This window comes from Emydura macquarii, unplaced genomic scaffold (genome assembly GCF_026122565.2).
Source record: "Emydura macquarii macquarii isolate MOO-44397 ecotype Brisbane River unplaced genomic scaffold, CSIRO-AGI_Emac_v2 contig_2473, whole genome shotgun sequence".
Taxonomy (NCBI): Eukaryota; Metazoa; Chordata; order Testudines; family Chelidae; genus Emydura; species Emydura macquarii.
In genome coordinates this window covers 40,229,148-40,252,050 of record NW_027132610.1, presented here as the reverse complement: position 1 = coordinate 40,252,050, position 22,903 = coordinate 40,229,148, and the positions used below count along the sequence as shown (strand labels likewise).

Here is a 22,903-nt window from a genome sequence, read left to right as displayed (position 1 = left end):
TGGCTGACCAGATGAAGGGTTCCCCCGTCTCCACCCAGCGAATCTCCTCTTGGATCACACATGTATTAAGCTCTGTTACGAGCAAGCGAAAGTGCCACTACCTGGAGTGGTAACGGCACATTCAACCAGGGCACAGGCCTCTTCGGCTGCCTTCCTAGAGAACGTGCCACTGCAGGATATCTGTAGGGCAGCCACCTGGTCGGCAGTTCATACGTTCACGACCCACTACGCCATTGTTCAACAGGCGAGAGAAGACGCAGCGGTTGGCAGGGCCGTGCTGAGCAGAGCCGCTTGTCAGTGACTCCTACCCGCCTCCAAGGGTATGGCTACTCAATCACCTAAATTGGAATGCATATGAGCAATCACTCGAAGAGAGAAAACAAGGTTACTTACCAGTAACTGTTGTTCTTCAAGATGTTTTGCTCATATCCATTCCAAACCCACCCCCCATCCCCGCTGTCGGAGTCGGCAGAAAGAAGGGACTGGGGGCCTGCGGGGACAGCAGCGCCCTTTATACCGCAGCATGAGCGCGGCACTCCAGGGGGCGCCTGAGATGGCCATGCGGGGCTTGCTAGGGAAAAAGGTTCCGGGAATCTGTGCACGAGGCGCGCACACACCTAAATTGGAATGCATATGAGCAACACATCTCAAAGAACAACAGTTACTGGTAAGTAACCTTGTTTTTCTGCTCCTTATGGCATGTAGCCTTCTGGTGAGTGGGAGAAGGGAGGAAAACACCTAGGAGAGTTTGGGGTTCTGTAGGACAGGTAAAAACAGAGGGAACCTCCATAAGAAGGGAAACAAAAAACAGGGGATGGGGGCAGAGGAAGGAAAGCAATACATACAGGGGGAAAAAAAACGAAGAGGAGGTAAAATAGCATAGACAGAATATTGACCCAAAAAAGGCAGCAAACATAAGAGGGTCTTGTGTGAGAGGCAACATGGTATATGGGACTCATCTACCAATCTATCATAGAAAATGCTGAAATCAAAAAGAAAAGCCAAAGAACTACAGGCATAGGTAGTATGAAGTGCTGCTATGCAAGAAATCTGTTTCCAACTGGAATTAAGTCCTTTGCTCCCATAACAATATATTGTGGAGAAGTGTGGTAGTGACACCTTCATTCTAATGAAGACACAGTGTGATTTGCTGTGCCTGTAGCCCTAGTTGTTTACTTTTGGGCACAGAGCTTGGGTTCTGAATGGTAGGAACATGCAGTTATGGGAAAATAACTTCTTTATTTTAGGAGTCACTTTGTATGAAGCGAGCCTTAGGTTATATGTACATTACAAGCTTTGCAGTGGCATTGGGGGTATATGTTTGCTACAGCGACAGAAGGAGTTTTTCTATCACTTTAGTAAATCCAGCCCTTTGAGAGGCAATAGCTATGTGGAATTGTTCCACTGATTAGTTGTGTCTAAGTGGAGGTTAGGTTAGCAACAGGGCACAATGTTTTTCATAGCTCTAAGTGACGTGGCTAGTTTGACCTAAGTTTTCGTGTAAATGAGCTCTTAGTTATTTGCAGAAGGGTTTTAGCTCTTTAACAACAGTGGTGTTTGTGGTATACGAAGTGCTCTCACAGTGCAATCTGTATTCAGAAAAATATAACTTTGAAAGTATAATTATTATTATAAGTGCATAAGATAAATAGATGGTTACATTTTATACAAATTAAAAATTGATTTTATATTTCCTCAAACTAGAGTGATCATGCTGGAGATTCAACTCATTCTCATAGATGGACATCCATAGAGTTAGTTAAAGGAACATACACCACAGACGATTCCCCCAGTGACATAGCTGAAATTAGACTTGACAAAGTTGTGCCTCTGAAGGTAAATAAAAGAAGCTATGTATTTCCCCATTTATTGTCAGTAAATGCTATGAATTTTTTATTTAAAAAATAAAAGGTTAGAGTTAAATTGATGTTGAAAAATAGCTGTCATTTTGTTAGTTATATAGATGTGAAAAGTACATGCTTAATTTAAAATTATATTGTTTTGTTGAGAAATAAAAAACACAACATATCTAGAACAAACTATCGTTTCATTAGATACCCAATAAGTGTCAAAGTCAAATTCTTATGGCAAAAATAAATGAAACCTTATTTTTGAGTGTCAGAGTGTTCAATAGAATGTAACTTGTGTACTAATTAAAATATTCTTGGTTGCACAACATTTTTGCGCATATATTTTGGCAGCTAACTTTCTGGACTTTCTAATCAAATGAGGTACTAATCCAGTTTACATGACTGTGAACTAAACTTTGGGGGTACACAAGTTCTGAATTTTAATTGATGCCACACTTTTTCCACAAGGAATACTTCAGTTGAAAGTTAGTGCGTGTAAAATACTTTTCAGCCCTATACTGTTCTGTATATAATTGAATCAAATTATATTAAGTAGAAATGTACTTCCAACATGCATACTGCAAACTATTATGAAACAAATTTTGTGTATCAGTTTAACATATGCTGTTTCTGGCTTTTGTTTTGAAGGAAAATGTGAAATATGCAGTCCGTCTAAGGAACTATGGAAGCCGCACTGCCAATGGAGATGGGGGAATGACCACAGTCCAGTGTCCAGATGGTGTGACATTTACTTTCAGTACATGTAGTCTCAGCAGTAATGGCACAAACCAAACACGAGGACAGATTCCACAGATTCTTTATTACAGGTCTGTGTGCTTTCATGCTTGATTAAAAAAAGTTTTTCATAAAAACTTAACTATTTATGAGAATTCATAGGAACTAAGTTAATTCTGTAGATATAGCAGTTTTGGTTAGAACAATATCTCACTCTTCCAAATCAATTAGTTTTAGCTTTGCTTTACTGAAAACATTTGGCTTTCTGGATCATGATCTCTCCCTCTGATCCAGGGCATTAGGGTTGTGCCTCTCTGTCTGCAAATCTTGGAGGCAGTTTAAACTTGTCCATGAGGCTCTTGTGCAAGACTACACCTCTTCTGCTCTCATGCTTCTGCTCTAGTCTGGCAAACATTGTGGTAAATTTGCTTTCCTGCTTTGTCCATTGTTATCCTGGCTTTTAAAGCCAGATTTTGGCGCATCAGTGAGTGGTATTTGTTCTTCCCTCTTTCTTTCATGCAGGGTACAACATTTTGAGTGAGGTCATTCCTGGAATGGGACCCACCCTATCAGAACTATTCCTCAGTCCTGTGCTCCTCTCACCCTTCAAAGAATCAGATTGTACATTGAAATGAGTCTGTCTATAGAGCTTCTGCCTCATTTATGTTAAAAGTTGAAAGGTGTGTAGAGAATGAGGCAAAAGGAGTACATGAAGATAAAAGATAGTCTTGTGGTTAAGTCATATGAATTCTACCCAAGAGAAGGCTCTGCCAGACTTGTGTATGATACTCGGAGAGTCACTTACACTACATTTTTTGCAGGTGTCCACTAAATGTTTTTCTTATTTTCTGGTTGGCCAACTTCAGACACCTAGGGCCTGATTTTGAGAAGTGCTGAGCATGCATGACAACATCTGAATATAGAAGTTCTGCCACTCCATCTATGATAAAGAAATGCTTTAAGTTCTGTGCATCAGAATCAGAACTCCTGTGAGATAGTTGCTGGGTCAGCACTTCAGGGAGTAAAGGGAGCAACTGAGGATAAAAACAATATATGGAAGCTAAAAATATCTTTGCATTATTGTTCACCACAGAGTATGCTGGGGAGATACTTAGTCTAGACATTTCTCTTATCAGTTAATAAAAATGAGACACTGTCAAAGATTGAAATGGTGGAAGAGATGGTACTGGAACAAAATGATAAATAAAATAGCAAGTCTCCAGGAACTGATATTTATCTAAGGTTTTGAAGGAGTTGCGAATGAAGAAGCTAAGTTGCTAAAAAAAATCAGTTCCATTAAAATCAGCTGCTACATTGAGAGATTGCAGAGAATAAATGCATCTATATTTTTAAATGGCACTAAATAATATTAAATAAGAACATCCATACCGGATCAACCCAATGGTCCATCTAGCCCAATATCCTGTCTTCTGACAGTGGCCAGTGCCAGATGCTTCAGAGGGAATGAACAGAACAGGCAATCATCAAGTGATCCATCCCGTTGTCTGCTTCCAGCTTCTGGCAAACAAAGGCTAGGGATGGCCAGAACATGGGGCAGCATCCCTGACCATCTTGGCTAATAGCCTTTGATGAACCTATCCTCCATGAACTTCTCATTCTTTTGTGAACCCCGTTACTAGTTTTGGCCTTAACATCCCCTGGCAACAAGTGCCACAGACTAATTGTGCATGAAGAAGTACTTCTTTTTGTTTGTTTTAAACTTGCTGCCTGTTAATTCCATTGGGTGACCCCTGGTTATTATATTATGTGAAGGAGTAGATAACACTTCCTTATTCACTTTCTCCATACCATGATATTACGATATCACGATATTATAGACCTATCATCTGTCATATCCCCTTTAGTTATCTCTTTTCCAAGCTGAAAAGTCCCAGTCTTTTTAATCTCTCCTCAGACAGAAGTTGTTCTATATGCTTCATCATTTTTGTAGGCCTTCTCTATATTTTTTTCAAGTTCTAATATATCTTTATTGAGATGGAGTGACCAGAACTGCATGCAGTATTCAAGGTGTGGACGTGCTACGGATTTATATAGCTGCATTATGACATTTTCTGTCTAATAGTTCCTTCGTACTGTGAGCTTTTTTGACTGCTGCTGCACATTGAGCGGATGTTTTGAGACAAATATCCATGATGAATCCAAGATCTTTCTTGAATGATAACAACTAATTTAGATGCCATCATTTTGTATGTATAGATGGGATTGTTTTCCAACGTGCATTACTTGGCATTTATCAACATTGAATGTCACCTGCCATTTTGTTGCACAGTCACCCAGTTTTGTGAGATCCTTTGTAACTCTTTGCAGTCTGCTTTGGACTTAATTATTTTGAATAGTTTTGTATTATCTGCAAATTTTGCCACCTTTTTCCACATCATTTATGAATATATTGAACAGCACTGGTCCCAGTACAGATCCATGTGGGACACTGCTATTTACCTCTCTCCATCCTGAAAACTGACCGTTTATTCCTACCCTTTGTTTCCTGTCTTTTAACCAGTTACTGAACCATGAAAGGAACTTCCCTTTTATCCCATGACTGCTTACTTTGCTTAGGAGCCTTGCTTAGCGAGGGACCTTGTTAAAGGCTTTCTGAAAATCCAGCTACATTATATCCACTGGATCACCCTTGTCCATCTGTTTTTTGACCCCTCAAAAATTCTAAGAGATTGGTGAGGCATGGTTTCCTTTTACAAAAGCCATGTTGACTTATGTTTGGAATTTAAAAATATGAAAGGGACAAAACAACACAGCTTCTGCAAATGAAAGGAATAATTTGACCTATTCTTAGATACTGATGAGTTTTAAATTAACTATGCCATTTAAGAAAAAGAACTTGGACGTCACTGTGTATAACTCAAGTTTTCTCTTCGATGCTCTGTGCCAGATCAGACGCTTGGGTTTGGTTCCTCCTATCATGTGGATGGAGACAATGCACAAAACTTTGTTCGTGATGTCATCTTTTGCATATAAAAGACTTTCTGACTCATAAGCTCAGTTGTTGCTGTCTACAGCAGGTGATGAGTTCAGTGCTTTGCAAACGACTAAAGAGAAAATAAAGGGCATCAAGGACCACAAAAAATCATTCTGAGACTGGTATATGACACTGTGTGGCTGTCCCTGGCTGTACTCAGGGAGTTATTGACAACTTTTGTTTTGCCTTTCTCACCTCATGCTCTGTTTGCTGAAGACCTTAGGATGTCTGACTCTCATAGGTGACATGAACCATACTCTAGATGATAATACTGGGGAAGCTCTTAGTGGACTTGTAATCCTTGTTGCTCTTGGATGATCATGCCTAAGAAAGAACAGACAAAATAGAGCACCTATGTACACTAGAGACCCCTTAACAGCCAGGAGTCCAAGCAGGGCACAGGACAGGGGAACATCCCTTCTCTCAGAAGCCACAGTCAGTGCTCTACTGAGCTAGTCAGTGAACAACGTGGGAGTGCAGGGAACACTCCATTCTGGCATATCTCACCCTGGGTTCAGGGACTTAGGGATAGGTGACTTCTTCTCTCAAGAATCAGACTACCTTTCACTGCCTTTCTTCAGAGGCACAGGAAAGCTCTGGATATTGCTCTCTGACTGGTGGCACCCATGCTCTTGATGCTTGCAGCTGAGTTATAGCAGTAGCTCGTGCCTCTCAGGGGTAGACTGTGCCCACACTCCTCTGTCCCAGTAGTATTTTTCTTTTGGTCAACCCATTCCTCACAAGAAAGGTGGTGTAAGCCTGCCTATGGGGGGAGTGGAGGTGACAGCCCAGCAGCTGCACCTTGCTAAAAGTTGGCAGCGTGTTCAACTCAGACTCTGACTGCAGATTTATGTACTGACTTCAGATTTAAGCTCTAGCTTCAAAGGCTACAAGCTGAAGTGAAACTAACTTAAGAAAAAGAGGGAGCATGGAATTGTTCCCCCAAGGTATAGACATCTCCTAAAACCATCTTGGATGCACTGTAGTAAAATTTTGAGCACCTATTCAAGGACCATTATTTTTGGTCCCAGACAGAGGTCTATAAAATCTTTGGGATGCACTCCCAACTGCTTTCTTCAGTCAACATGATTTGAAAGTGGTGGCCAAAGAACAGGAATCTGCAGAAGAGTTGATTTTATGAATGTGAGCCTGTCACGGAGGAGAGCCTATTTTTGAAATATAGTAGCCCAGGATAAATGGTCCACAAATAAGATCAGGTTTTCAATAACCTGGTTTAAAATGAAGGAATTGAGACTCTTCTTGCTTCACTTTTATCACTGGCTCACCAACAAGACCATTTAGGTACAGACAGGAAACATGATCATTGTTTGATACATAAATTCTCAAGAAGGCCAAGAAGGAAGGACACAGGTAAGGAAGTGTTGAATGTGCTTCTGACCTGGGCAGAAAAATAATAGAAAGATTTGTTGGCACTGTATGTAGAAGACTGAAAAATAGCATGGATGACTGAAACATCCCAGTATCCAGAGTAAATCTGGCAGCAGAGCCTCAATTCTGAGACCCATTGACTGCACATCTCCTAATATAGGGTCCCATTGTCCATGACTACAGAAAAACATATGGTGATTTCAACCTTGATGATCTCTTTGCAACAATGTACCACAATGCATTATAGGTTGGTTTAGCGAGTATTCTCTACCTGTTGTGACAACTGAAGGATTTACTCCAGTGCTATCTATAGTCTCCAGTGTTCTGGATATTTTTTTCCACAGTGGTATGGCCTTAGAGATAAGTTCTAGTTCACCGAAAGTCCACTTGGCAGTAATTGTTACCTTTCAGAGTCATTTAGATAAAGTGCCATTCGGGACATGTTCAGGTCATATGTTTCCATAAGACTGTGAAGAATCTGAGGCTACTTCTCAGGTCACCAGTTACACCATGGAATTAGACTTGGTCCTGAACACTCTTGCCAAACTACCAGGTGAGCCATTACAAAGAATTGTCTGTGGCCCCTCTCACTTAAGATCCTGTCCTTGGTTGCCATAAATTCAGCTATGAATTGATGAGTTTTTCATGACCTTTTGTTGTAGGCTTCCTCTATTATGTTTCATCAGGAGGAGAAAGTGCTTAGGACAGTGCCAGAAATTTGGCTGAAGGATCTCTCTCTTTATTTTAACGCCAAATATAATTATTCCTCCTTTGTGTCCTACTCCAAGGATTGTCCCAAGAGAACTCAGAAGTTCAGGGGGTCAAGGAGGCGTTCCTTCATAAAGAAAGAATTTAAGAAGGGAAAAGCAACAGCCAAATCTATCCTGTCTTATTGGGTAAAAGAACTCTCCAGTGAGGGTTACGTCAGTAGCAGGAAAAAAGTCTCAGAACCACTCAAGAACTGCTTGTCAGAATTATTAGCATAAACATCTTTGCTGGTAGTTTGTAAAGAAGTCATTTGGGCATCACTCCATGCCTTTTTCAAACACTATTGAGTGGATCCGCAGTCTGCTTCTGATGCAGTGTTCAGAAGGAGCATCATGTGGGGCACTGTGGGATACTCATCCCATCTATAGGTCTAGACTGTTACTTTGGAAAGTCTCAAGTGTTTTGGGCTAGCATAAAGAATCAAGGAGAGAATGGGACATTTTCCTTACCTGAAAACTTGTCTTCAAATTTCTATGCCAGTCGAGACCCTCATCCTGTTCAGAGTCTGGATATAATTTCACTCTGGGTTGAAAATAAAATGTGTGTTTAAAAAAAATCATAGGACTGTTTCAAAATGTCAACTGGTTATGTACATAACTGGAAAGGTTTTGTGTACTGTCTCCATTAATTCATAGGGAAGAACTATGTCCTAGCATAATCTTTCTCAAAGAAAGAAAATTATCTAGTTGGGAAATTTGCCTATCAAGGTCTCTTAGTCATAAAATTAATCCTTCAGTTGGGGGGTGGGGTGGCAGGACTTTTCCTAGAGACATGCTATCACAAAAATATCCATTGTAGGAGTTTTACACATTCCTGTGGTGAATTTTCTACAATCCTTTGTTGGACAATTGGTCTAGTCCAGTATAGCTATTAGGATATTTCTGTGATATGAAGATTTGAAGAAAGGGTCTAAATAGAGGAATATATTTCAACTTTGATATACATTTTCCCTTCAAATCAAAATAAATTGATTGGGAAAGGCTTTTATGCAGGTATCACTCCCAGTATTTTTTCCATGGCTCTCACTAAACAGGGTGGTGGTTGTTTTGTTTATTTTCTTGCTGTTTCTTTATAAATGAATTGATTTTTTTTGGTGTAAATTAAAATAAGTTTCTGTCAAAACTTGCTTAAAAGTCAAGTGTATGTAATCATATATTTTAAAGGTAAAATTTGTGTATGATGAACTCACTTTAATTTAATCCGCTATCCAGGAGTGAGTATGATGGAGATCTACAGTCACAGCTTTTAAGTAAAGCTAATGAAGAAGATAAAAACTGTAGCAGAGCTATTTCCGTTGTGAGTGCTGTGGTACGAGCTGCCAAAGACCTGTTACACAGGGCTCTTGCTGTAGATGGTAAGACTTTTTTTCCTAATTGAAACTTAGTTTCATTCTTCGTCAACACGAATTAATGGTAATGAGATCAGTGTCTCTACAGTACTGATAGTATTAACATATGTCTCCCCCCCGCCCCCAAGAATTTTCCTCTACTATATAAACCACTGACTGTTTTTCATTACAGTCCTTCTCAGCAAAACTGTTAAAGATACTTACGAGAATTTTCACAATAAATTCCCATTTTTAAAAGGTTATAATTGGCCTTAAATAATTCAAGTGGTGTTGGGTTACTAGTTCATAATAAAGATTAATTAACTCTAAAATATTAGACCATGTTTTAGAAATTTGTAGCAGATTTTATTTTTGAACTTAAACAGCTTTTTATACCTTTAGAAATCATATATGAGAGAATAATTTATATCTGCTCTAACAAGTGAAGCGTCTTTTATACAGTGAATGTTTAAACTGGGGCTTTTATTTCAAAATGAGTTTTTCAGGCTCTTAAGCTGACTCTAAAACAGGGTGCACTTCATGATTAAAGTAATTTATACTGAAAATGTATCAGTGTAAAGATCACAGTTTTCATTTTACAAACCACTACTATACTGTAGGCAAAACAGAAGAATTTTATTTAGTCAGAGCTATAGTACATTCATTATAAAGAATAATGGTAGCTAATTATTGTAATTATCTTTGTTTAGCTGAAGACATTCCAGAACTGCTCAGCTCTTCTAGTCTGTTTTCATTGCTGCTTCCTCTTATAATAGCCTACATAGGACCAGTAGCTGCAGCAATTCCCAAGGTATGTTTTTCAGTAGCCTGGACAAGTGTATTTTTAAAATGCTGTATAAGAAAGGTCTGTGGTCTAAAAGGCACTTCTTTGTATTTGTGTATTCTTGTGAATTCCTGATTAATCTTTGAACACTTGGCACATTAAAAGCTGCCTCAGAAGTGTTAGGAATTTTCAGCTATGGTAACAAATATTGCCTATAGACACTAACTCTTCCCTTACCTTTCTCTGTTGTTGTCTCAGAATATTTTTTATGAACTGAAAGACCACTTCATAGCAATGTTTTTGTAGCCACTTTTTCATAGATACATAAAAATGTAGTGCTGGAAGGGACCTCAGAAAGGGATCTCAAGAAGTTAGTAAGTCCAGCCCCCTGCATTGAGGCAGGACCAAGTAAATAAACCTAGACCATCCTTTATGGGTGTTTTGTCCAATTTGTTCTTAAAAACCTCCAATGAGGGAATCCACAGCCTCCCTGGAAGCCTATTTCAGAGCTTAATTACTCTTACAATTAGGTTTTTCTAATATCTAACCTAAATCTCCTTTGCTGCAGATTAAGCCTGTTACTACTTGTCCTGCCTTCAGGTTCCCCCTCAGTCTTTTTCTCAAAAGTAAACATGCCCAGTCTTTTAACCTCACCTCATGCTCCAGCTCATCCATTAACTCAGCATTTATATTCTTCTTCTTCCCACCTTCTTCTCTAGCAGATTTTTCCAACTGCCTGCCCTTCTGAGCTCCCCTCCTAGCTTGAGCTACTCTCCAATTAGCTAAAGGATTCCAGGGCCACACTTTGCTCCATAAGCATGTACACTCCATTTCCTTCCAGGAGCATTTCAGGCCCCAGCAATCGCAGTGGTTTGTGGCCCAGGCTAGAAGTGAGCCCTACAAGAAAAAGAATAGGGGCTATAAGTGACATCAAGGTCAATCCCTTGTGAGTGCTTCCCAGCTGGGCTCAAGCCACTAGCCACCAGGCAGCAGGCAGGCCTTTTAAGGTTGCACCTAGGGGAGGCCTAGCAGACTTAACACAGGATCCAATGCTCCCCTTCTTCTCAAACCACCTTTCACCTACTTCTTTGTGTGGGGAACTATAACATCGGACCAGTGGATACTAAGCATCATTGCAGTGGGTTACACCCTTCAGTTTATTTTGATCCCTCCTTCCCACCCCCCCATCTCTGTCCCTCTTCAGGAACCCTTCTCATGAGCAACTTCTTGTCCAGAAGGTGCAAACTCTCCTTTGGATAGGGACTGTAGAGGAAGTTCCCCTACAACTGAGAGGGAAACGGTTCTACTCCCATTACTTTTTAATCCCAAAGTCCAAAGGAGGCCTATGGCCCACATTGGACCTACGTTGCCTGCACAAATATCTCAAGAAGCTGAGGTTCCATATGGTCTCCGTGGCCTCTATCATCCCGTCCCTGGATCTGGGAAACTGGTATGCCGCCTTTGACCTAAAGGATGCATACTTCTATATTTCCATTTTCCAAGAGCACAGACGTCTCTTACGGTTCATTGCGGAAGACAACCACTACCAGTTCACCGCCCTCCCATGTGGCCTTTCTACAGTGCCAAGAGTGTTCACAAGAGTGTATGGTGGTAGTCGCGGCCTACTTCAGACGTTGAGGAGTACAAATTTACCCTTACCTTGATGACTGGTTCATCAAGGGTCACTCGGAAGCTCAGGTCTGGCATAGTATCACGGTACTACAGGCCACCTGCCAAGAAGTAGGCCTGTTGATAAACTAACAGAAAACTACATTAGTACCGGTGCAAAGGATGGAGTTCATCAGGGCAGTCCTCAACTTTGCCTGGCTAGAGCATTTCTACCAAAGCCAGACTTCAAACCATGTTGGAGCTGATCACCCAGGTCACCCCCTCACCACAGCGAGACAGTGTGCCTGAGACTGCTGGGTCACATGGCAGCATTTACCTACATGGAATAGTACACAAGACTGCTCCTCAGACTTCTTCATATGTGGCCGGTGACCGTTTAATCTCCAACAACACATGGCCTGGACATTATCCTTACGATCCCTCCTTGAGTACTTGTCTCATTGGCATGGTGGACAAAAATTCTACCCAGGTAGCAAGAGGGGTTCGTTCCCTTTGTGGCTGCGCGCCTAATGCTCTCCTTAGTATTGGATGCCTCAGATCTAGAGTGGGGACTGAACGCCTCTGGTCCACAGAGGAGCTGACATTACCCACAAATGTCAGAGAGCTCAGGGCAGTCCTTTTAGTGTGCAAAGTATTCCTTCCCTAGTTGTTGAGAAAGGTAGTACTGGTGTTGACAGACAATACGACATCAATGTATTATATCAACAAGCAAGGAGGAGCAAGATTCTCAGCCCTCTGACAAGAGGTACTATGTCTATGGGACTTCTGCATGGAACATGAAATCCACCTCAAACCTCACACATCCTGTGGGTTAAGAACACTTTGACAGATTACCTCAGTAGGTCCTTCTTTTCTCGCCACAAGTGGTCCTTGTCCCCGGACGTAGTCAAGATTATCTTCCAGAGGTGGGGAACTCCACAGGTGGACCTATTCATAACCAATGAACAGTGACTATGTGCTCAAGAATACGTGTCACCGTTTCTGTTCCCGACACATTCCTCCTGCAGTGGTCCTCCTGCAGTGGTCGGGAAGCCTGATGTATGTCTTTCCATTGATCCTTCTCTTCTACAAAATCCTCATAAAGATCAAAAGGGACAAAGCAGGGGTCCTAGTGATAGTTCCGGCATGGCCCCGTCAACACTGGTCTGGCATGTTGCTGGACCTGGACATGACAGCCCCTTGCCCGCTTCTGAACCGTCTGGACTTGATTTCACAGGAGCATGGTCAGCTATTACACCTGAACAGAACCTACAAACATCTGATAGTGTGGATGCTGCATGGTTACTCCACTAGGGCTCGATCTACTTTTGTTGTCCTGCTGAGTAACATACCTATCCCAAGCATCTGCAGACCAGCCACCTGAGCTTTGATACACACTCTCCTAGCACTGCAGTCTTGTGACTGCATCCAGAGCTGATGCAGCTATTGATGGTGCTGTTCTATGATCTGAATCTATCTCCTCTGCACCCTTCTCTGTGATGGATATGCTGCTCAGGAATCTTCTCATGTGGAGCACCCGTAGAGACACTGCTTGAAAAAGGAGAGGTTCCTTACCTTGTACAGTAACTGCAGTTCTTTGAGATGTGTCCCCCCTATGGGTGCTCCATTTTCTGCCCTCCTTTCCCTCTTCCTTGTAGTCTCTTGTTGGACTTCAGTGATTGAGGAAGAACTGGATTGGTGGACGGTCCAGCCGACTCTTTATGCCCTCATACCAGAGCACAAGGGTGTCTAGCACACAGGTGACAAAAATCTCTGATCCAGATTACACAGGCATGCTCACATCCTGATGTGGAGCACCTTAGGGAAATACATCTCAAAGAACTCCAGATACTGTACAAGATAAGTAACTTTTCCAGTGAGGTATAATCTGATAGAAAGTCCTAAGTGGTTGGGGATCATCTCTGTTCCCATGCCATTCTGACAATTTAAATCAGCAATGACATTCCAGCCTGAGTGCCCTCATTGTAAATGGAAGGGTGTTGCTGAATGAACATTCTCCATGTGTATTCCTTGACTTTGGATCTCATTCACTACTTGGTCTGTTAGAGTTGTGATAGTTAACCTTAGGGCAAACCCACCTTTTTTGGGGTAGCTTTTGAGGAGAGGATTGTTGAAAGAAACAGGTTTATTTTTATATATTTGGTGAATATCTGTCAGTGGGGTGAGATGTTATTTAAACTGCGTATTTTTCATTTATGGAGTGGTCATCCAGAGCATCATTAAATTTTCATGAATTAAAATGAATTATTTCAAATGTTGCTACTTAAAAGCCATAAATCAAAGCTATGCTCACTTTTTCATGGGAGAATATGCTTTATATGACTTATTGTTAAGCAGGAGCTAATTATGAAATCCCTCCAATAGAGTTTTTTAATTGAAACACGGCTAGACCTTATGTTTCACACACATTGGTGCTGCTCGGCACTACTATATTTCATAGTTGTCTTTATTCCCTAATACTAAAGTTTTCCTTTCTGTGTTCTTTAAGAGGACACCGACAACTTGAAATCTAGTCAATATCACCAAGTTAAAAGTAGATTCAGATGTTGTTTATGCTGTTAGCCCTGCCAATTTTTAGTTTTATAACACATTTTTCTGCTTAATTTTATTTTCCTTTGGGTTCAAAAGGCACACACAACTGGGGTGGGGGGGAAGTGGCTATACAGAAAGTTCTGTTAAGTATATAAACTGGGGGGGAAGGGAAGTCTAATCCTTCAGATATAACAATCTTAGATGTTACTTAAAACATTTCAAGATTTTAAAAAAATCATCCAAGCATGATTTTGAGTTTCCTGTATCCCTTTAATACAGTATTTGTGCTTTATCTCCCAATTACTACATATTGCCCTGTGTATTTTGTAATATAATTTTTCAGTACTGAAATACTTGGCTCCCAAACATGGTATTTTAATTAACCTGACTTTGAACTGCAAACAAGGGAGCAATTACTTGTTCCATTCTTGTGTCTCATTCTTTGGAATCTGCATTTAACGTTTTGACATTTGGACCATCAGGAGGGTAGAGGGAGAGGAGAATGCTGTTAAAAATAAATAAATTAAATATACCAGATCACATGACTGAACTATGATAGTGTTTATTTTGAGACTATTCAAAACAAGTACTGTAGAGAACTATGTTTTCTGACTTTTCCCCGCAGTTTCAGATAATATTTTATCTTCTACTGTGTCATATTGCAGGTTGCTGTGGAAGTCTTTGGCCTAGTACAGCAGTTACTTCCCTCTGTAGCAGTTTTGAATCAGAAGTATGCCCCTCCATCCTTTAACCCCAATCAGTCTACAGACAGCACCACAGGAAATCAACCTGAACAAGGGCTCTCAGCTAGTACTACCTCTAATCACTATGCTGTCATAGAAAGTGAACACCCTTATAAACCAGCTTGTGTTACCCACTATAAGGTAGGGACCATTTCTAAGTATCTATGCATTTTTTTAATACGTATCATAGATAGAAAGTATAAGTAGATTTTTAAGAACATCGCTAAAGTTAACTAATTTGTGTCTATGCTATCAGCATACAAGATTTGCACTGTTACTTGATTTTACGTATTTGAATCTCATTACACTATAATGAGTCATGCATTTGTTCTGAGACAACTGAATGCAAAGCTGTACATAACCTAAGTCTTTTGTTAAATTCTTATTTTGTATACACATATTTAACAGTTGCTATATCTCAGTTTTCTGTGTTTTTACTGTTGCAATGTGCTGATTTATATTCTGTTCAGCAGCGAGGGTCTGTTTAGATTGTTTATTTAAAAATGTAAAATGTTATTTCTTATGAGTCAAAGTAGACACAGGATAATTTAATATACATCATATTTTCAAATTTTAAAGGAACAAAGTTTAGGTAGTTGTATAATGCTGTGCTTTGATTGAAAAATCTTCTTTGTGAGCTCCTGGCAAACTCATGCCTATTCATGAACCTAACAGATAATGCCCCACAAGTTTGTTCTCATAGTGAAAGATAGTCCAAATGCATATCCCCAACATTCTTATTGAGTGCTAAATGTGTATTCCGATGAAATCTGAGATCAAAGCTTTGAGTATAGTTAGCCCTGAGCAAGGGGAAACCCAAGATGCTGCAGCACTTCCAGTTTTGTTGGCCTGGAGATTTGGCAATTAAAATGATGTATGAAGTCATCTTCAATCTGACCACAAAATTCTCAGAGGTTAAGTCTTGTCTGTAGTTTTCATTAAATCATTTCATTTATAGAGTTGATGCTTTTCACAGAGAGACAATGAAGTCAAAGCTATGACACAGAAGGCTGCAAGTACTGAATCAATACAAGTTGCAATTAATTTGTGTCTGCTGCTCTTGAAAATAAGGTGTTCTGTTTAGAGAGCGGGGCAGCTGATGCAGAGAATAGAAATAATCACCTGTGCTTTAGACTATGTGGGCTTCTTAAAGGAGTTGAGTTTCTGATCCTACAGTATTTTCTCCCCACATGGAATTCCCAAAGTTTCAGACAACATACAAGTAAATCTCTTAATTAGTTTGAGTTAAAATTTAATATAAAATGGTTTAAGAAATTTAGCCCCCTCGTCAGATTTTTTTTGTCTCACATGATCTCAATAATGTTTTAATATACTTCTTCAAACGTTGCAAATAGATGACTTATGCATAGGATACCTTTGAGGAAATGACACAAATTAAAGTAACTTATTAGTAATTGTTATAATTGTAGACAGTTCCAGGTCAATAGATTAGACTGATCTTAAATGGGCTGTTGTAACATTAGAGGTAACTCAACCAATCATCCTTCCTCTCCAGTTAATTTGCATGCTTATTTCTATTGATTGAAATGACTTAGTGGTGAGGACTGTACATATGTGTAGAGAGTTCTTTGGTAGAATACTAGGTCATCACTCTCACTTGTCTTGAAGTTTTGTAGCTACATGTTGACATATATGAAGGATAAGATTCACCTGTATGCTTCAGCTACTTTGTACTGTTTTCGGAGACCACAATAAAGCCAAAGCATACCACTGAATCTGTCCTTAAAAGTTAATATACAAAAAATGATGTAAGTTTGATACTACATATGTTCAACTCTGGTGGCATTTTCTTTGGGTCTCTTTTTCATAGAATCATAGAAAATTAGAGTTGGAAGAGACCAACTCCAACTAAATCATCCCCACCAGGCTTTGTCAAGCCAAGCCTTAAAAACTTCTAAAGTTGGAGATACCACCATCTCCCTAGGTAACCCATTCTAATGTTTCACCAACCTCCTGGTGAAAAAGCTTTTCCTAATATTTAATATTTTTATATGAAAATGGCAATTGGAAAAGAAAATCCTGGACAAAAAACATTTAAACTGAAGTTAATATTGACAGTACCTATCGGTAATTTAAGGAGCGAAAAAACATTCCATGGATGCTGTAATTCCCCAAACAAGTATTAGAAAACCCAGGAAATTCAGACTTCAAGTTTAAGATGAAAGGAAGTCCAAAGAACAAGGCATGGAATTACATAGACAAGGCACTTGTATAAAGACAAATCCTCTGCAGTGACATTGAGGGGAAAAAAATGAAAGATTAGCCTGATTTTTTAAGAGATTAGTTTGAGACAACAAATGTTAAATCCATTAATCTTAATTGTTTGGTTATTGCATGGAATATTGCATGGTAAAGGAGGAATAAAATCAGAGAGAGTTAAAATGATGACAAGAAGCTTATGCTTGCTTTGGTTGAGAATGGGGGCGCCATTGGAGCAATGCAAAGAGAAGGGGAAAGTGGTCAGGAAAATGGGCAAATAAGATGAATCTGTGTTCAAAAGATTATTGTCATGCCTTGTTCTTTGGATTTCTTTTGAAGGGTGATTGGACTCAAGTAAGAGTAACAGAGATTTCAGCTTAGTTTCCCAGAAGTCAGTCATTTTATTCAATTGTTTGAATTTAGATAAAAATGACGTTTTTCTTTGAGAACTTTTCTGTGTGTGTCATTTCTGGTGGGCATGTGCCAAAGATCGGAATGTTTTAGCCAGTGGTATCAGTTGGGCCATGCCTGTGCCTTTCATGCCCTTTAGCACCCTCTCTCCCTCCAAGAACATAAAGGGGGCAGCACAACCAACCAATCCTTATTTCCTTTTCACTGCCTGTGGCTGAGAGATGGAGCTGACATAGTAGTGTCTGGTCTCTTGTACTTCCACTCCTACTTTTCCCAATTTATTATTAATAGCTGTTCTTAGGATAGGATATTTTTAATATAGTTTAAAATAGTATGTCTTAGTGTAGAATTTAGTTCAGGCAAGTTTTTTTTGTTTCATTCAGCCAGTACCAAGAGTCAGCTTCACGGCTGGTCAAAAATCTCTTGGCTTTAAATATTGTTCATTTTGTGTGAGGCAGCTGTGCCCCACAACAACAGATATTCTAAGTGCTTATTTTGCACTAGGAAGGAGCACATTAAAGACAAATATACTTTGAAATGTATAAGTAATGAATTGCTGAATCCAGAGAGGCAAGATTGAAATTTTATCTCCTGGATAAATCCATGAGACCTGCCTCTGGTCCAGAGAAGCAGGGTCCATCTGGTTTGGAGCAATCTTCAGTTAGAATGCTCCTGTTACTTCCAAAACTGTCTCTGTGAGGCATTTTCTTGCAGCTTCTGCAGCTGCTCCTTCTGCTCATGTTGAGAGAGGTAAACCCCTGCTTAACTCCTCTAAGGATCGTAAGAGTGGGTCTTCTGCTAAAAGCTTTTTGGGAGGGAAAAAAAATGGGACAAATCTCTTTCTGCTAATAAGGGCAGATCAGGGCTGAGTCATGGTGCCCTAAAGGACTTAACTATTAAGCATTCAGGGCTGGTTGAGTCTTCCAGCTTGCTCACTGCCTGATACCATCCCAGGATCTTCTCATCCTAGTAGCCAGCACTTATATCTCAGCATCAGTGGTTTTGTACTGACTATATCAGCCCTGTTGAATTTGGTACTGACTGTTTAAACTTTTGTTTTGGCACTGATGCAATTGGTACGTTGTTTTTGATATCAGAGATTTGACTGTCTCTGTCCCAGAATTCTCTTTGCTTTCTTCAACCATATTGGATTTGTCTCCAACACCATCTACAAAGGTCCCAGCACAACATACTTCTCAGACCACAATCAGGTCTGCTCCTCCATTTGAGGGAGATCACTCCTTTAGCTCTTCTGCTTTGGACATAAAGGTGGTTCCATTCTCCAAAGGTCCCTTTTTATGATCCATGTACTGCAGACAAGACATTCCAAGGATTGGGGTCAGAGTAGCTTAGGGAAGGGCCCCCTGCCTGCTATGTCTGCCTCCCACTCTTTACCCCTGTATATTGGTCTCCTGGCCTTATTGGGGACTGTGGTCTCTTCAGCACAATAGAAGATAGTAATTCACCTGAAGTATCACAAATCAGATCTCCATCCCCATGGCAGCCACCTACAGGCCATCAACAGCAATAACAACCTGCCCATACATTTTATACAGATTTTTCATCACTGTAGGCCATTGGTGAATTACCTCGTCATCAAACATGGGTACACTAATATGTCTTGCTTTCATATCTTGAAATCCAGCTCTTGATCTACATGATGTATATTCCCATTCATCAAGCACACAGGCAATATCTGTGTTTTTGTAGTTGGTAACTCACATTAGCAATACTAAATGCTCCCTTTTGGATTATCAACATCTAGAAGAACTTCCTCAAAGTGTATAGCGGTAGCAGCAGCCCACCTCTGAAAGGGAAACACATACATATACCCATATTTCGATGATTGGCTGGTTCGTGGGAAATCTCCCCAGCAGGTCACAATCAATATATACTGTATCTGTTGTTGAGGTTGGGGCTAAAAAATAAAGACAAATAATGTCTAATTTCTACACAGAAAATAGAATTTGTTGTAGCCCTCATAGACAACTCCTTTGGTGGAGGAGTATCTGCCTCAAATCCGATTCAACAAGTGTCTACTGATCACGCATCTCCAGCAGACTCCTCAGATAACCATAAGGACACATCTGCGTTTGCTAGGCTATATAGCTTCATGCATTTTGTGACTTCCTGTCCCAGCTTCATCACATTGTCTCCAAAGATGGCTGAAGTCTTTTTATCATCCCAGTTTACACAATTTAGACATGCAGCTCCAAGCTGGCGGAAGGACTTTCAGCCAGTAAGTATATCATGGTTTTCCTTTCTCCCTGCTATTTCCTATAAAGTCTGTAGTGACTCATACTTCGATTCAAATGGGGAGAGCATCTGGAGGCCCTCACAGTACAAGATTGGTAGTCCAAAGAGGAAGTTTGTCTGCAAACCAACATCCTAGAGCTCAGAGCAGTACATCTTGTTTGTATGGCTTTTCTAACTCGCATCAAGGCCCATAATATCCAAATAGTGATGGTCAACAGCATTGCAATGTTCTATAACAACAAAAAAGGAGGTGCCAGATCTACTCCCTTATGTAGAGAAACTATTGTGCTGTGGAACTGATGTATCCAACATTGGACAATCAGTAATTAATCTGCCAGGTATTCACAACACATTGACAGATCATCTGAGCAAACACACAAATGGTTGATAAAAGACTTTGTCATCAAATCAATGTTCAGGCATTGGGGTATTCCCCATGAAGATTTGTTTTCAACATGGGAAAATAAGAAATACAAACGTTTCAGCTCCAGAAGGAGTTAGAGCCCCAATTTGAATGTGGATGCTTTTCTGATTCCATAGAATCACGGTTTCTATTATGCCATCCTCCAATCCCATTAACCACTTGGGATTTGAGGAAAATCAGTCAGGATTCTGCATCAGTCATTCTCCTAGCTCTGGCCTGGCTGGGGTAATATTCATTTCCAGAGCTTCAGGCTCTAGCCAAATGTCTGCCAAATATAATTTTCTCTCTTGCCAGACATGGTCAGTCAGAACAACTAAAGTGCACTTCATCCAGTTCTTGTCTCTCTTTATCTCACAGCCCAGAAGCTCTCTGGTTAAAAGATATGGAGAAAACTTGCTGAATGGCTGTGCAGAATATCTTGATTTGGAGTAGAAAAGACCCTAGTAGGTTTATTTAGTCTGCAAAATGGAAGTCCTTTTCTACGTGGTTAGCCTAGCCTAGACTTGCCCCATCAAAGACAGAGATCCCTCATATCTTTAAATATCTACTATCTTTGAAAACATCTGGATTCTCTCTCTCTTTTCTGTGTTCATTTGGCATCCATTTCAGGATATCATCCACTGATTCAGGGTCATGTTTTTTTCTTGTCATCCTGTGGTCATATTTCTTTGAGGACTCCTTCAGATATTTCCAGTAATCCAAAACATGTTCATCAAAATGGGAAGCCACCCTGCACCCTTTAGATGTTGTCCAGGTCCTAGTATTTTATTTACATAAAACAAAATCATCTAGAGTATCACCTAGGTTGTTCATTGTTTTTGCTGAAAGATCTAAAGGGCAGGCAATCTGATCCATAGGTAGGTAGTATTAGACTATATTAATGTGTTCTAAATTAGCTAATTTAGAGCCTCCAAGGTAAATTAGAGTGCACATGTACAGAGTGTCTGCAGCCTCTTTAAGAAGTATTTCCATAGCTGTTGTATATAGAGCACCTACGCCAGGCACTTTTCCGTTATAGAAGCATTTAGATCTGATGCTCAGTTTGGCAGACCCATGCTTCAGTAGTTATTTAATTAGAACCCTTCTATCCTCCTCCATTAATTGATACCTGCTTGTGAGTCACCATAAGTGGAACACGCAGACAAGCACTGAAAGAAGAAAGGGAAGTTACTTATCTCTACACTACCTAAAGTTATTCATAATATGTTGTCTGTGTTTCATGACTCACCCTTCTTTTTCCATTGCTACAAAGTCTAATAACATCTTGACTTTGTATTGGCAAAGGAACTGAAGATCAGTTTGTTGCTCCTCCCCCATATGCCCTTATGGGAGGGGAGCTTGGGGGCTCTAGGATATGATGGGCATGGGCCTGACACTGCTGGCTAACATGTTCTGATTTATGGTGCATGCATACCAAAAGTGGGACACTCATAGGCAACACATCTTGAAGACCCCTGTTATTGTAGAGGTAAGTAACTATCCTTTATCGTTCAATACTTAACCATTTTTAAAAATTGTTTGAAGTAAGATACTTAAACCAAAATTAATTAGAAGTGCACAATGATTTTTGTGTTTATTTTCCAACTATTATTTGTTTTAGGTGACTTTCCCAGAATATGTCAGGTGGATGACAATAGAGTTTGATGCTCAGTGTGGCACAGCTCAATCAGAGGATGTCCTTCGCTTGCTAATTCCTGTCAGAATTGTCCAGAACTCAGGATTTGGACCAAAGCAAACTCCTGTTCATGAAAATCTTAATTCATGGATTGAACTAAAGAAATTTTCAGGCACATCTGGATGGCCTACCATGGTTTTAGTATTGCCAGGTAAAAAGAGTTTGTAATTTGCCTTTTTAAATAAAATAGTGTTTTTGAGTATAACTAACAAAAATTAACTTAAATTACAGTAAATTCCAGAGACATAAACTTTGCTTAACTCATCAAAAGTCTTATTTTTCTGAGAATGTAAAGATCTCAATGAAAATTTCACTTAATATTGACTATCTTAAATAATGAGAATGAATTATTCAGCTTAAGTAGTTGGAATATAAAGCTGAGGAGAAACCAGGACTTGGATTGGAAAGCTGGGCCAGTTATAGGGATTGGTTGGATACAATGGAGTAATTCACTATTTATTTTCTCCTGTGTGATATAGATATGCAGATTGCTCAAGTGTTTTTTCTACTAGTTATGTTTAAAGGCTAATTTTCATATTTATTTTTGTGATATAAAAGTGGATGAAAGGAAGAAGTCACATAGATTTATTTATTTTATATTAATTTCATTGTTTCCTGTTAGGAAATGAAGCACTCTTTTCACTGGAGACTGCATCAGACTATGTGAAAGATGAAAAGGCCTGTTTCTATGGCTTCAAGTGTTTTGCAATTGGATTTGAATTTAGTCCTGGGTCTGATGAGGTGAGAATAAGTGAAGCTACTAAAATTAAACCAAATTAATGTGCTTTTCTAAAGGCAAATTATTTTATACAGCCCTTTCCTATTCACGTTTCTGCTAACATATTAGCAAAATGACACTTTAAAATGGTCTCAACATATCTTTTGAACTGTGGTTGCATTCATTGTTTCAAGCCTTTTTGTCCAGCTGCATGTGCATTATCTTACTATGCAAGGGTTCTCAAACTTTAACCGTTGTGACACTCTATGAACATGTAAGACCCTATGAAGTTCTATTATTAATAAAAATAATATATTAATTGTATCAAAACTCAATAATTCCTGTAACTGTATCCAAGATGTCTGTCCCGATTCCATTATGTTGAGCTATTCAAAAATCTAGGAATGCTTTATAATAATTATTAATCTATAATTACATTTTATTAGC

The 22,903-nt window shown here is 39.6% G+C and overlaps 1 protein-coding gene across 7 annotated transcripts in view; it reads left to right on the top strand.

Annotated features, from left to right (window-relative positions):
* The window catches only part of MYCBP2 (MYC binding protein 2), a 477,832-nt gene that overhangs the window by 251,719 nt on the left and 203,210 nt on the right, over positions 1 to 22,903 (top strand). For all 7 annotated transcript variants that reach the window (XM_067563270.1, XM_067563273.1, XM_067563271.1 and 4 more), the window contains 7 exons: positions 1,705 to 1,836; positions 2,499 to 2,677; positions 8,949 to 9,091; positions 9,775 to 9,875; positions 14,675 to 14,893; positions 21,664 to 21,889; positions 22,361 to 22,479. In XM_067563270.1, coding sequence (XP_067419371.1) covers positions 1,705 to 1,836; positions 2,499 to 2,677; positions 8,949 to 9,091; positions 9,775 to 9,875; positions 14,675 to 14,893; positions 21,664 to 21,889; positions 22,361 to 22,479 — 1,119 coding nt within the window. The remainder of the gene's footprint in view (positions 1 to 1,704; positions 1,837 to 2,498; positions 2,678 to 8,948; positions 9,092 to 9,774; positions 9,876 to 14,674; positions 14,894 to 21,663; positions 21,890 to 22,360; positions 22,480 to 22,903) is intronic.